Source organism: Sander lucioperca, chromosome 23 (genome assembly GCF_008315115.2).
Source record: "Sander lucioperca isolate FBNREF2018 chromosome 23, SLUC_FBN_1.2, whole genome shotgun sequence".
In the NCBI taxonomy this organism is placed as follows: Eukaryota; Metazoa; Chordata; class Actinopteri; order Perciformes; family Percidae; genus Sander; species Sander lucioperca.
The window spans coordinates 19,826,695-19,841,700 of NC_050195.1; the positions used below are offsets into that span (position 1 = coordinate 19,826,695).

Consider the following 15,006-nt stretch of genomic DNA (forward strand, 5'->3'; position numbering starts at 1 on the left):
AGCCTACTCTGGCCTTGGCAACGACGCCCCCCACACCGAGCCCTCCTGAACCTGCTTTTTTAGGCATACTTGTAAACATCTGCACGGGTGAACAGATGCAGTTTTAACGAATGATTCCTTTGCCCTCACCAGCTGAATCCATTGGCAAGCCAGGCAGCGGTAGCAGCGGCAGCAGCCATGGGATCCATCGCCGGTTCTCAGGTGTTCGGCAACACCCTGTCAAACCTGCAAGGAGCGTCTGGACAGCTGGTCACCAACGCACAAGGACAGGTGAGTGCTGTGTAGTGGACGCTAACATGCTAAAAGACAACAACATAATTATACATACATACAGCTTATGAAATACAACTATTTCCTTGGTAACAGATCTGTAAGAGATGTTACTGGACCATCGATCATGTACTAATGTGCAGCTTCAAATTAAACATTTGTATAGTATATTAGATCTTTCCTCATAGATTTCTAGTGGTGGGTATGTGTGTTGTCTTGAAGCTGTTTGTCTACACTCTAGTAGCCACCCAACCATATATTAAGCTTTTTGGGAATAAACAAAGCCCTTCTTTTTTCTTATCCGCATGTGCCTGTCGCAGTAAAACGCTGACCTTGTCATATTTACAGGGTGGCTGCAGAATTGTTCCATCAGTAGCCAGAGGCTTGAACGATGATGCTTGTCATTGTGGGACCCTATCTAATGAATCATCTTATCGCAGGTGCACACAGCACATATTAAAGGAAAATTGTATAGACAATGTGCCCTTTCATGCCACTCTGTGTTATTTACCTTAACCCCTGTTTCATTTTTTAACACTTGCACTGTACTTAGTGTAAACTTAACACAAACATGGTGAATCCGAAACAGTAGCTGACATTTATTTGCACTAAAAAACAAGCCAAAACAAGTGTATTTTAATTCAGTACCACCAGTGTGACCATGCCTCATTGTTTATAGTAAAGTGTTGTCTGTGTGTGAGCGCTTGATGCTAAACGTTGCTAATGAGACAGTATGGACTTCCCTGGCTCACAAGGTGCCTGAAGCACTAGGAACAGATCACTGTGGATATGGACTTGATGGGATGCTCTGTGCTTTTGTAGTGTCTTGGCAGCTGACAGTCCCTGACATAATCAGGTCACTGAGACGGTCAAAGCCGTGGGCTACAGCCTTTGCTCCCCACCTCATTATTCCACAGCATTATTCAGACGGAGGGCTCTGAAACATGCACTACCATATCAGAAGGTCCCCCCAACACTGAGGAGATTATACAGGCTAATGCATACCTCAAACAAGGCTGAAGGTCCACCAAACACACTCTGGGAACTTATGTCAGCATGGAAAAGCTACAGAACAGGATGAGCTGAACAGTGGAGCCACTTTTTTATCTAATTTTGGTTTGTATTTACCAGATAACTGCTTTTAACCATTCAGGGTGATATAATTGGAAAGTATCATCACTGTACTTGATGAGTAAAAAGTCACCTTTCCTTGAATTTAACACATGGTATACTGTCTTTGAACTCTTAATTATCTCTACAACTCTGTCAAAAGACCTTTTCATAAGCAAGCTCTCTGAGGACCTTGAAAAGTGCCGGGTTTGATGGACGTTTGGAGTTCAATATGTTTTTAAACCTTAATTATATTGGCCCCAGCCTCTTTATTCTCCAAGGAGAATCAATGAGGCTCTTTTATCCTCACCGCCTCTACAACAGTGATTAAGGCTGTGGATAAAAGCTAGAATATTGTTAAAACACTCTCACTCCTGATTTTTCCCTTGTGAATCTGTGGCATTTTTGTGAATATCTTCTATTCAGTACAAATTCTCACTTTGCCTGCATCTTAAATATGGCAGCTAAACAGTGTTGGGAAATGAGGACATTAAGGGCTGTTTCATGAAGTGTACTGTACGTCCTGAAAGGTGTAGACACCGCTGAAATGGTTTGTGTTTGTGGCAAATCCCAGTTTGATAAACCCTGGTGCCTTTGCTCTGTGTATGGAAACCCTCTGCTCCTTGAATTTTGGCTGTCAGGCCATCTATCCCTTTTACTCCCAGCCTTTGGTGAGGGCTTTGGCCCCTGGGGTGGACGGTGCTGGCACTAATGCAGAGAACAACAGGTAAGGAACACATGCACGGTTAACCTGCAAAGCAAGTGTGCCCTTTGTATTGATGGAGTCTTCTAGCCCTTAAAGCAAGTGTAACCACAGTGTAAACTGTTATTGCCCTTGTAATTGTAAATCTACTGTAGGGCTGCAACTATTGATTATTTTCAGTATCAATTATTCTGTCAATGCCCTACAAGTTCCCAGATTGCTTGTTTTGTCCAACCAACACTCCAAAAACCAAATATATTAAATTTATAACGATATAAAACATAGAAAAGCAGCAAATTCTCACATTTGAGATCAAGCTAATGTTTGACATTTTTGTTGGATAAATACAGTATACAAATGCACTAATCTACTGTATCTGTATCTCTTGTATATTTGAGAAAATAAAACAAAGGCTGTTAAATTATTAGAAAATACCTGTCAACCTACCCAGGAAATGTCTTCTGTCCAGTGCACCATTATGAGCCTGCTGTTTTAGCCTTTGATTTGCTCTAAATGTTAGCTTTTTTTGGACTTGCGTGTTGACACGAGTCCAAACTTCCCAAACATTTCCCCTCTTGGGTCTCAATTCACCGCATGAACAGTGGAGGAGAGAAAATGGGTAGAGATATTGCCTGGCGACCATAGCTAAAGACACAGATTGCCCTGGCTGGAGAGATGAGATGACATTTCTGTGGAAACAAGAGCAGCATAATCTTAATGAGTTCTGCTGGGTGGAGAGAGGCACGTTACTCACATGCCATACGAAGTGGAGCGAGAAGCAAACACAGGAAGCCAAATAAAGGAGAACAAACTGAAAGATACTTGAGGAGAGGGCCTTAGCAGCAGTGAATGAGAGAAGGTCCTGAAAGCTGGTTATTTATGAAATGGTGGTGCGATGAAATTGCATCTTAAGAAGTGTAAATGATTGCATGTCTCCATCAAATTTGGGCTTTTTGTTCAGAGTTTCTGCTAGTAGATTTGGAGCACTGCAGGTTCGAAACACATTTGAGCTGTGCAACCTTCTTAAGAGTAACTTCACTGGTGTACATGATCAGTGAAAACATGAGGGATTTATAGCAAGACCTGATATGTTTTAACATTAAAATGAAACCAGTATTTACTAGCAATTACTGCTGTCAGTCACTTTAGTCTGAGTCTCACAAGAAACACACAGAGTTAGTCTGTGCGTTGTATGTACAATCAATTCTGTAAAGTGAGTTTCGCACTATATAAATATAAGGTTTTATTATTAGAAGTTGTTACATAAAGTTGCACTTCTTTAAAACACAGGCAAACAGTGAGAAATGGTATTAAAACAGTGAGAAATGGTATTAATGTGTACATGGTTGTTGTTTTTTTTATACCAAAACAATACTTATTTTGATACCTTAGTTTGGACAATATAAGCATGTGTTATATTATGAACTTTGCCTGAATAGAAGCTAAACCTGAAAAGTTGACCAAACCTGTTTCAGTAATTGACTCTTTTTAATGCTACAAATGTGTTTCAGTTGGTACTCAAAAAATATTGAGGTTTGATACCCAGGCTTGATTGTCTTAAACTATAAACTAAATAATACTTTTATAAATGGGGGGCATGCTCTGTAAAACCTCAGCATTAATGAATTCAAAACTTCCCATAAGTAAAGTGTATAATAAAGTCCCTTCTGTCTATAAATTAGCACTCAAACAGTTGACTACTCTAAGAACTCCCATCCAGCCCGAGAAGAGCTGTGAGACACTGCCATGAAACATGCCTGAGAGTCAGATGGAGAAGCATTGCATGGTGGGACAAGGATGAGAGCTGAGCTGCCAGTTGCCTGTTCTTTTATTATGCTTATAGAACAACCACTTAGTCCAATGATGATGAATAATTGAGCGAAACAAGTTCCCTGCCACAGTGGCATGCAAAGCGGGATCAGTGGGACTCCGGAGACAAGAGCGTCAGGCAGGGCAATAAAATATGCTAAGTGGCAGGAGAGCATTACAGCGAATTTGTAAAGCCGGCGCGGAGAGAGAGATAAATTATCTCTCCCCTAATGCGAAGCAACGTAAGCAAATGAGCCGTGGCAGGGATGAATTACAGATTGTCGGCCCACCTTTCTCTCACTGATCCCTCCCTATTATGTCAAAGAGACGGGGAAGAGAGGAGGGGGAGGAGGACCATGCACTGAAACACATCAGTGGTGGCAAGCGGGAGCCAGACAAGGCTCAGCTAATGCTATGTAGAAGCTGTTTGTAGTTTTGTGTTGAGGTGTAGAAAATTGAACTAAAATATAAACTTTGAGTCAAAGACAGGGCAATTTTTGCAAAAGCAGCTCTTTGCCCAGTTGCAAAATAACAGAATTTGGAATGATGGGCGTCTCATCCATGTTGAGCTGCTCTCTGGTGTAATGAGGCTTGGTGGAGGAGCGATGTCAGCGGGGGGACGGGGCAATGGCTGCTCAGAACCAGTCCCCAGATGACATTAACCTTCATCATGGTGAAGAGGCGCTAAGTCTACCCTAAAGCGCCACTCTTGGCCACACTCTGACAGCTCTGAGAGCTAAAACGCTGCAGTGACACTCTGCCGCCCCCTTTGATCTGCCCTTCCTGATTACAGCCACAGAGGAGAGGAAAGCATGGGCTGGAGGGGGGGATAAGGGGTGAAGTACCCCTGGGACCCTAAGAGTTGAATTAGAAACACAGGGTCCTATCTCACTCTCTGATGATCCTCACTTTTCTCCTTCTTATTGTTTCTTTTCTTGCTCTTTCTTTCCACTTCTTCCTTTCTGCCTGTGTGTGTGTGTGTGTGTGTGTGTGTGTGTGTGTGTGTGTGTGTGTGTGTGTGTGTGTGTGTGTGTGTGTGTGTGTGTGTGTGTGTGTGTGTGTGAGAGAGAGAGATAGAGAGAGAGAGAGAGAGAGAGAGAGAGAGGGGGAGGGTGAAATGGGGGTTTCTGTCTCTCAGCAGCCACCAGACTCTTCACCAGATACAGACAAAGACACAAAAGGACAAACATACTTAGACACACACAGTCACACGTACACACACTCATCCCGGTCTTGGCCTGGTGATGGATAATACAGTCAGTGGTGTGCACCATCACACACACAGGTATTCAGTGCTGACCTTTGCAGTGCGCTCCCAGCTGTCTGCTGTGGCTTCAATTGCTCTAGTCTGTAAAACCACCTCAGTGACAGATGATCAGTGGACATTTGTGCATGTTTCTCTCTCAAAATCACACACAGACCAAGTCAAACACTGCATGCTTTTCTTAACCTCATAACACAGCTAAATTACCGGCTCATGCTTAATTTTCAATCACATGTAAAAAGCCCCCCAAAAAAGACTCCCAGCAGCAGATCATTAAGACTGATACTTCCAGTAGCGTTTACCCTCTCTGCTCCATCTTCTTTTTAAAACTGCCCAGCTGATTTTGTCTCCTCTCTACTCCCTTTGTAGATAATTGGAACAATCCCACTGATGCCCAACTCTGCAGGGCCCTCCAGCCAATCAGGGGGTGGCAACCCAGCACTGCAGGTACAGCCAATTACACCTCAGCTTCTGACCAACGCTCAAGGCCAGATCATCGCCACGGTGATCGGCAATCAGATCCTGCCTGTCATCAACACCCAGGGAATCACGCTGTCACCAATCAAGCCTGGACAGCAGGTAACATCCACCCTGATGCACACACACACACACACACACACACACACACACACACACATATAGAGGAAGATATCTTGTAGAGCAGCTTATTATATACTTATACTGATGTTTTAACAATGATCAAGAGCTGACTTTAAAACTTTTGAATGAGCAAAACCTAGTGGAGTCAGACCAGAGCTCTGTTTATTCATGAAAGCAATATTCCAGCACTGCTAGTCAGGTCTGCTTTATGCTAAACACCTCATATTTTTCCTGCTTCAACACTCATAACGCTCATTTGCATCATTCCACTTTGAAAATTGTAGCTTTCAGTACAATTGTTTATCGTGTGTTTGTGTGTGTGTGTGTGTGTGTGTGTGTGTGTGTGTGTGTGTGTGTGTGTGTGTGTGTGTGTGTGTGGTGTGATTGCATGTTTCACTTTGTGTCTGTGCATGTTTGGAAAGCACTTGTCAGCCAAGCTTTCAGTCTCAGGGAGCCTGCTGCACCCCTGCAGAGCCTAAACTAAAAAACAAAACAAAAGACACACTTTTCATCATGCTCAAACACTCGTGCCTCTGTTCTCCACCTCTCCGTCCCTCTCTCCTTCCTCAATCACACTCCACAATCCTTGTGATTTGTCCTCTCTGACCTGAGCAAGAAGTATTTTGTTTTACTTTTTGATTTAAAGGAAGGTGCATAAAACACAAGTTCTTTCTTTTTTTGTACACCAGATTTGAGTTAAAACCGTAAGTGTAGAAACTCTCAAACAGGTTCTCCTCCCAACTTGAAGATCTTTACAGTGTTCAATTGTGGAGTCAGATGCATGCACACAGCAATGAAAATGTTATTGACTTGATAATGACGATGTCAGCACAGAATTACAGGGTAAAAGTTCACATTGAAGGCCTGTACAGTGCAGAATGGATGACCTCTCAGCAGATGGACACCTAATTGTGGCTCCTCGAAACACCAGATCATACTCTTGAATGAATTAATGCATTTGTAATAATGTTTATGCTTTTGTCTCCACTTCAAAGCCTGCATGTACACATTGTTTCACGGGCATAATTTACGGTTGTCAGAGCCTGAAGTCTAGAATATTTCCAGTGAAGCTAGATAATTCTCCAAGCCTGTCAACAGTCCTGACAGTGTGTGCATCGCTGTTGACACCCCCCACCATCCAAACAAACACATGCCACAGAGAAAATAATTAATAGTGAAGAAGGAGAGGAGAAGCCGGCCTAGCTTATGGCGGAGACAGCTTTTCGTTTTAAAATTGTAGACGTACCATCTTGATCTTGTAAAAGCAATTCAAATGTGCATAAAACATGAAAATACATAGTTTTTTCGCCATCAGAGCACGTAGCTTGTGGATCATGAATTATGTTTGATATGGGGACTTATATTTTCTGGTTCAAGCTGCCATTATTAGCATCCTCACAGGTCTGATGACAAAAGAAAAGAGACTAATTGTCATGAGCAGTTGTCTTTTTTTTATAACCAAGTTTATTTCTGCAAAGAAGCGTTTGTAAAACTGTACCTGAGTTGACTCTCACTGTCTCCTGCAATAGTAAACTACTGCTGTAGTCTATTGAGCAGACTATTGACACTATATTCAGCTCTGTCAGTTTAAATACTGCAGGCAGTAATTAACATTTCTTCATCATCAGGTACAAGGTAAATCTCATTATATTCAGCTTCAAAGTGGCTAATTTAATAGCTGTTGATTGCCTGATTAGATTTAATATTATAGCCCAATTACCATAATCACATGATTACTGCAAATGGTTATTATTGTGATGATGTGGGTAAGGGAATGCATGCTGCAAGCTGTCAATATATTATATCAGCTCTATGTGTATGTGTGTTTGTGTGTGTCCAGCTGCCTCAGGCTCAGCAGGGTCAGACAGGCCCCGCATCATCTCAGCCCAACCTGCTCCACATGCCCCACAGACAGAGTCCTCTCCACCAGGCCTCTTCCTCCTCCTCCACCTCCTCCTCTTCCTCGGCTCTCAGCGTGGGGCAGCTGGTCAGCAGTAAGTGTCCGACACAGCTCACAAAAACACAACATGTCTTCAAATACAAGTATAGTATATAGTATATATATACAAGTCCACTGACTCATGATCGTATCATATGACAGTGAATGTTAAAGGGTTAGGTCACCCAAATTACAACAAAACATATTCTCTCATGTACAGTAATATCCAGTAATATCTAGCCATGCAGCCCCAAACCTATTTGTTTCTACTGAAAAGGCAAACGTTTTTTTAAAAACAAATGGGTCACAAATATAAACTTTATTTTTTTTTAAAGGCTAAATCATTTCCCAAAACAGCTGGGCACTGTAGGCTTTAGCAAACATTATCTGAGCAGGAGAAAGTAGTGTTTTTGTTGGGAACTTTTTTCAGCAGTGGATTAATACACTTGGTGCTCTAGTAAATATTTATAGCAGCAGGACAGTGTATGTGGTATTGACTCAAAATAAACTACAGTGTGTGTGTGTGCGTGTGTGTGGGTGTGTGTGTGTGTGTGTGTGTGTGTGTGTGTGTGTGTGTGTGTGTGTGTGTTCATCCTTGATGGTTTTGTTATTTTCATGGTATTAGTTGACAATAAAAAATATGTATATCATCACAGACTTACTCTTTAAAACTAAAAATGTAAATCAGGTTACAGTTTTCTTGGTGCTAGAACAGATATGGACTCATTTCTAGTAAGTTCTTGAAATAAGTTTATTTTTATTGAAAACTGGTTCAAATATTCTTACAGTCCTGGCCTTTTTTTTACTTTGTTTTAAGAAAATAAGACTATAAAGCATGAAATAAAATCTTGACAAGAATGAGATTTTATTATTTGTTAATTTAAAATACCCAGGACAATCAAATATAGACAGAAATGACATTATAATGTTCTGTGGATTAGAGTAACAGACACAGGGACAATTTCTGGAAAGAAATGTTGCTGTTGATTTTTTTTACACGCAATTTCTTTTTGTTTTGAGTGCCACCAATGACATTTAATTTACCTCCATTGTATTGAGGTGGGGGCAAAAATCTCAAAACTTCGCCAAATAAAACCAAAACTCTCTGCATTGGTTAAGATATTAAAAAATGTCTTTTTCTAACTTTGGTGAACTGTCCCTTTAAAGATTCAACATGCCGGCCTCACAGTATCTACGTTACTCTCAGTGTGGACAGCTTTTGACTGATCCCCGCCTCCTACGATTGTTTTTATTTTTTCCTGACTGTCAATTCTTTGGTTTATTAGATGATCCAAAGTGGCGTGCGTTATGTTTAATGAACATAAGTTTCATTCTCCCAATGCGTGGGCCCTTGGCAGAGCCTTATAAATCACTGGTCCACAGCCTGTCAACATGCAGCTATTGCCTTTAAAAACTCTGTTTTATTCAGATAAATTTCATTTGTCAGAGTCAATTCCCCTAAACTCCATGTAAACTCATTTTAAAGGCAGCTACAATGCCACTGAATTTAATAAAAAACAAGTCGCCATTGATCAGCTTGTTGTAGACACCGTGTTTAGTTTGTGTTTACTTGTAGCTTGGAAAATATCTTATAAACCATTTTTGATTCTGCACAAAATCATTGTGGCTCAGTTCTGTGGTAAATAGAATGAATAATTTATGCTGAGTACGAGCCATATCACTTTCTCTCAATATCACTTACAGCATACATACACAAAGGAAAATCCAATGACAGAATCAGAGTCGTCTGCCAAGGAGAGAAGATGAAATGTCATTGCATTCTCTGGCCACAAGCAAAGTGCCAGAAACAGATTAAAAAGCTGAGAATGTCTGTTACTGTTATTTAAAAAATAATCAGATGGGAAAATGTCAATCAGAAAGAAGAATGTCAGCAGTATTTTTGTCTTGAGGTTGTTTTTTATTTTAACTTTATATAAATATATTTATCGAGAGAAAGTCAGCTGAGCATGCAAACTGTTTTCTAGCATCCCATTTAGCATAAATTGACCACTACATCACTCATACCCCATTTCCTAACGAATTTGCATATTGATACCTAATCACAGTGCGGTCAGGATTGACATAACGAAATTAGTCATTGATACCAGGCGTAAATGCAAAGAGCAGATACTGTATCCAGATACAGATCAGGTGTAAATAAGATCTAAAACAGACAGGAGAGCATTAGTTATTTACTTTTCCTAGAGACATTTTTTAAGACTGTGTAGATTTCTAACTTCTGGACTTCTTGTTCTCAACTTGTGGATCACAACTACAACATCATCATTTATCATCATTTAGTCTAGTTCAGGTGGATTATGAACATTTCAGCAAAAGAAAAATAAATAGTTTTTCACCTTAAATAGAGGACAGGCAGAGACAAAAGCTTGATTTTATTGTGTTCCTGGCACATAATAGCATTTTATGAAGGTGTTTTTTCTCATTTTCCTTTTCAGCAGATAAGTTGAGTGTTGAACGTGTTATTGTCCTGTTGTAATTATTAAGCTTATTAGTGTATTATTGCTGTGAAGAAAAGGAGGTTCTGGAGGCCAGGAAATTGATTGTCTTCATTGTTTCAGTTGTTTTTTTAATTTGTATTTTCAAACATTGTATTTACTTCTCTGTTTGTTTTGTGAGAGCTTTACTCCGCCATTCGTTAGAGTTTAAATGTAAAATCATGTTTGGGTGGTGACTTCATGTCTAAAGACAAATATGGATCCAGAGGTTAGACCAGTTGCTCTAGAGTGCCATTAGTCTTTCAAACCACTGAGTAGATAGACTCTGTTGGGAATGATGAGGAGATGCTCATCAATGTGGAGATGATGGGACCCGAAGCTGTGAGTGCTCATCCCTCCCATTTAGTCAGCTCGGAGTCTCCAGTCCCTCATCTTCCAAGTGTTCACACGTCTGGAGCACGCCGCATACGCTACACGTCACTTATGAGGCACAACGAGATGGCAGCCCCATAGATTTTTTCTTAAATACGCTTGGAGGATTCCTTTAATAATTCATTGATAATGACCAAGATGAATAATTCAGAGGCACAAACTTTGCTTTAGTAAGCAGGATGCCGGGGCACCTGACATTGATGTACAATGTGAAATCACTTTTTATTAGCAGGGAAATTCTTCAAAATGCTTCAGTGAAGTTTCTTCAGATCTGCACAAATACAGAGATTCACAAACAGCATTCCTTTCTATAAAGAGTTTTCTCTGTTGGACTGGAGCTGGATATTTGTGTGGGAGGCTTGCTGGAGGTTGGAAGGCCTGAACTCTTTACAAAGGGTCAGATGGATGAAATAATGTCTTTATACATTCTGTGTTTATTTGAGAGGGCTAGCTTTAGAATATATGTGTATTTATTCAGATGAGATCAAAGAAAAAGACCAACGGTATCTATCTGCTCAGGATCTTTCCATCTATTGAATTATCAAGCTCTGTGTCGTGGTTTTGTCCATATGCTTTTGACTATGGCATTAAGAGTTACACTTGTAAGTCAGAGCCACGACATGCCTGCATTCACACCTCAGATGAATTTATTCTTCCAAACATTTCTCAGATACATGTACTGTAGTTTACAGGAGAAGGGCAGACAGAAAAAATAAGTTCTGACCCTGCGCTGGGCTATTTTTTTCAAAGTTATTTACAGACGATCATGCTCACATACATCTGGATGTTTGTTTCATTCACTCTGGAAAATGAGGTTAGCGACGGAGGAGCAGAGGGCTAATAAAATGAGATGTGTTTGGTGTGTTGTAGACCCGCAGACCGCCCCCAGCGAGGTGGACGGGGTCAACCTGGAGGAGATTCGTGAATTCGCCAAAGCATTCAAGATCCGCCGGCTGTCCCTGGGCCTGACACAGACTCAGGTGGGCCAGGCACTCAGCGCCGCCGAAGGGCCGGCGTACAGCCAGTCTGCCATCTGCAGGTAAGAACAAACAAAGGGTAAAAGTCCAACAATAAATGGTTAATTTTCTTCTGATCAATATGTCCTAATTCTGTCAAATGAAAGCACATGAAGTTGTGCAGCCTCACTGACTTTTCTGGCGCTCATGACTGCCATCTATTTTTCATTCCATGTTTTAACAGACATTAAGATATTAAAATACATAATTGACTATCACCACCCTGGCAAACGAAGCTCTCATATCTGTAGACTGTACTTACCCTTCTGCTTCTCCCTTCCCTTTCACCCGCTGACATGACAGCCGCGCGTTACTTATGCAAAATACATACACAAGTATTACACGAAGCACTTAAAGCATTTAATAATTACTAAGGCCCGATGCCGGCTGCTCCGCCTGAACATGAGAGAGCTTGACGGCGATGATCTGTTAATAAGATTGCCATGTTTTACTGCTGCCAACAGGACAGTTTAGTCGTAAATGGTGCATTATATATTCATGAGACAATCAGACAATCAGTGTTTCATCCCTCCTGTTTTTCCACTTGACTTAACATTTAGCATGAAGACACCAAATGAGCCACATTTCCCTTTCAAGTCAGAATATTTGGGCTACATCATGCCCAAATATTACTTTTTTTCAAGAGAATTAACTAGTAAAATATATTATTCTACAATGCAAAAACACTTTTTTAAGTGTAAGATTAAATAAAAAGTTGCTAAATGGAAGTTCATGTTAAATGTCTTTTCTAAAATGTTATTAATGAATATCTATGTTAGACAACTTTTCTTTGCCCTAAAAACACAAAATGTTACATAATTGTACCTGTTTTGCATCAGTTTTTGACAAGTATTTCCCTCCATTCCCAGCTCTCATTCCTGTATTAATTTTAATGTCCCTCTGCATGTGCTTTGCTGATGACCTGTGCTATTTATGTGACACGGCGCTGCCACGCACTTTTAAAAATTTCATCACATCAACATCAAATAGCCGATAAAATGTGAAACAGTACAGGGGCCGGGGATCTTATGAGGCCCAGCCATCTCTGACTAATGTTTAAAGTCTTGAAATCACACATGAAATATTTACAGCCAAGCATAATTCAAATATTTATAACATACATTAAAAGCCATTAGCTTCAAAAATAAGCACTCTGTGGGCTGTTATTCATGCCGTTAAGACAATTTTTTGTTTGTATGACATTGGACATGACATCCTGATGTTTTAAGTAGAGGGGCAAACTTCACGTGCTTTAGTTTAGTTAACATCAACACAGACATGAAGTTTGAGGAGGAACGGGACGTCACGGTAGCTCTGGGGCTCCGGCTCTGAACCCAGACAGTGAACAGACACTGACAGATGCTTCCATCTTGTCTCCTTCCATTGCTCAGTGTTTCCAGGCGCTTTATTAGTTTATCTAAACAGGCACAGGCATTACAAGAGGGCATCATCAAACCAATGATGTGCCAGTGTGTCCCCATATGGCTCAAATGTGGCTTGGTTTAGCTACTATGAATATGAAAAATCTAAAAACTGCCACACGTCATACATTTTAAGATAGAAAACATTGATAACTATAGCCCTAATATGTGCTGTCACACTGCTGATAATTTAATTCACCATTATAAACACTAGGATTACTGTCCTCATTAGTTAAATCTTTCAAAAGACACATTTGACTCAATCTAAATAAACATGACCAGCTTATAAAAACATAATCATATATATTTTATCAGTAGCCCTAAGTAGAGCTAGACAATAAACCTACTGATGTTATGAATCTCTTACAGATTCAAATGGATTATATATCACAAGGGCATATTTAATATTGTTATATATGACCCATTCCTCCCTGACAGTTTTCAATAAATGTCTATAAACAGACAATAGCTATAAGAAGCAGCAGTGCAGTGTCTTAAACTGGTCATACTGTCATTAAACAATACAAACTTGTAAGAAGTAAACCATATATAAAAAATGCTAGTTGTCGTAGTATCGTCTAGCCCTCATTTTAAGCATGTACTTCTCAAAGACTCTGATTGATGGCTGTAAACCTTCAGGCAATCTGTTATTCAGGCCTAAACATACAGCATGTCTAAGCAGCCTCCTGAGGTACTTTTAAGAAGAGAGGTGCATTCAGGGCCATTTCTCCCTCGTGCTGATGCACTAGACGAGGGCGTGCATACCCCAGCTGAGCAGCTCTCAACTCATTTTAGTATCTGCGGTTCCTGTTGATCCATGAAATGTCCTGTCTCTGGTGACTCCTCATATTTACTAATGTATTCCCCGCGGTATGGAGCCCTCCTCTTTCCACTGTTTAGGAGGAGGTTATAAATAATACCGCCTGTCGGCAAGGAGGAATGCACCAAACGAGGTGTAGAAGCAGGGGAAGTTCATGCACGCACGGTCATCTCCCCCTCACTGTTGTCTGCAGCAGCTCACCTCGCCATTAAAAATGTCTTGTGTGCATTGTTTGTTCCACCGAGAGCAGAGTAGATCTTGGCTGTCTCTCTGGCAGAGCTGCTGTCAGTTCAAGAGTTGTTTTACTAAAAGCATTCACACACGTTACACTCATGTTGGTCCCGGAAACACTTTTAGTTAACTCATGTGCGCTTATTTATTTGTTAATGTTTGAAAATCAGATCTTAAAGAGCATCTTATATAATAAATCTCCCTTTGCTAATAGTCATCTGATGTTTAATAAAGATTTTATTATCTGTGGTTAAATTTAAAGTTATTTATTCTGGACGTCTGTCTTAGATATTTTTTGCAAAAGAAACTTCAGGGTGCATCCTGGTGGCCTAGGGGTCTTAGACACTGACAATGTATTTACAGTCCAGCTTTGTTACATGTCATCAATCTTCTTTCTTCCTTCGTTTCCTGTCACCTTCTAAATTGTCTGCTATTAAATAAAAGCAGAACTTCCTTAAAAAAATACTTAAAAACGCAGAGAGAGAGAGACAAGAGAGTACAAATTGCAAATATAAAAGATCACCAACATGACAACAAGAATCTCACACAGACACACCCTTTACAACAATCACAAATATTCTTTAAAATATCAGTAAGTAATCTAAGAGGAATCTCATTTGCAATTGTGTTGCAGTACACTCCAGTGGTAAGTCTCATATTTGATGGCATTTTGCAAAATTAGGCAGTTCCAGATTCTCTTCGGTCAGATTGATTTGCCTTCTCAATTTAAAGAAAAATTACAGCAATCTCAAGAAAAAACACTATTGGTCAGGCTCTGGTCAGTAACAGTAAATTATAATATTAAAAAACAAAATAAAGTAGTCTCCTTTCCCGCAGTGAGTCTGGATGACCCTCCAAATAACATAAACATTACAGACATGGGAGGAATCGTTTTACCGTCAAATATAAGACTACCATCTTCATCATATCTTATT

At 40.3% G+C, this 15,006-nt stretch overlaps 1 protein-coding gene across 2 annotated transcripts in view; it reads left to right on the forward strand.

Annotated features, from left to right (window-relative positions):
• pou6f2 (POU class 6 homeobox 2) overlaps window positions 1-15,006 on the forward strand; it is a 76,572-nt gene that overhangs the window by 57,415 nt on the left and 4,151 nt on the right. For both annotated transcript variants that reach the window (XM_031292926.2, XM_035998215.1), the window contains 4 exons: window positions 133-270; window positions 5,526-5,735; window positions 7,597-7,750; window positions 11,454-11,622. In XM_031292926.2, the coding sequence (XP_031148786.1) occupies window positions 133-270; window positions 5,526-5,735; window positions 7,597-7,750; window positions 11,454-11,622 (671 nt within the window). The remainder of the gene's footprint in view (window positions 1-132; window positions 271-5,525; window positions 5,736-7,596; window positions 7,751-11,453; window positions 11,623-15,006) is intronic.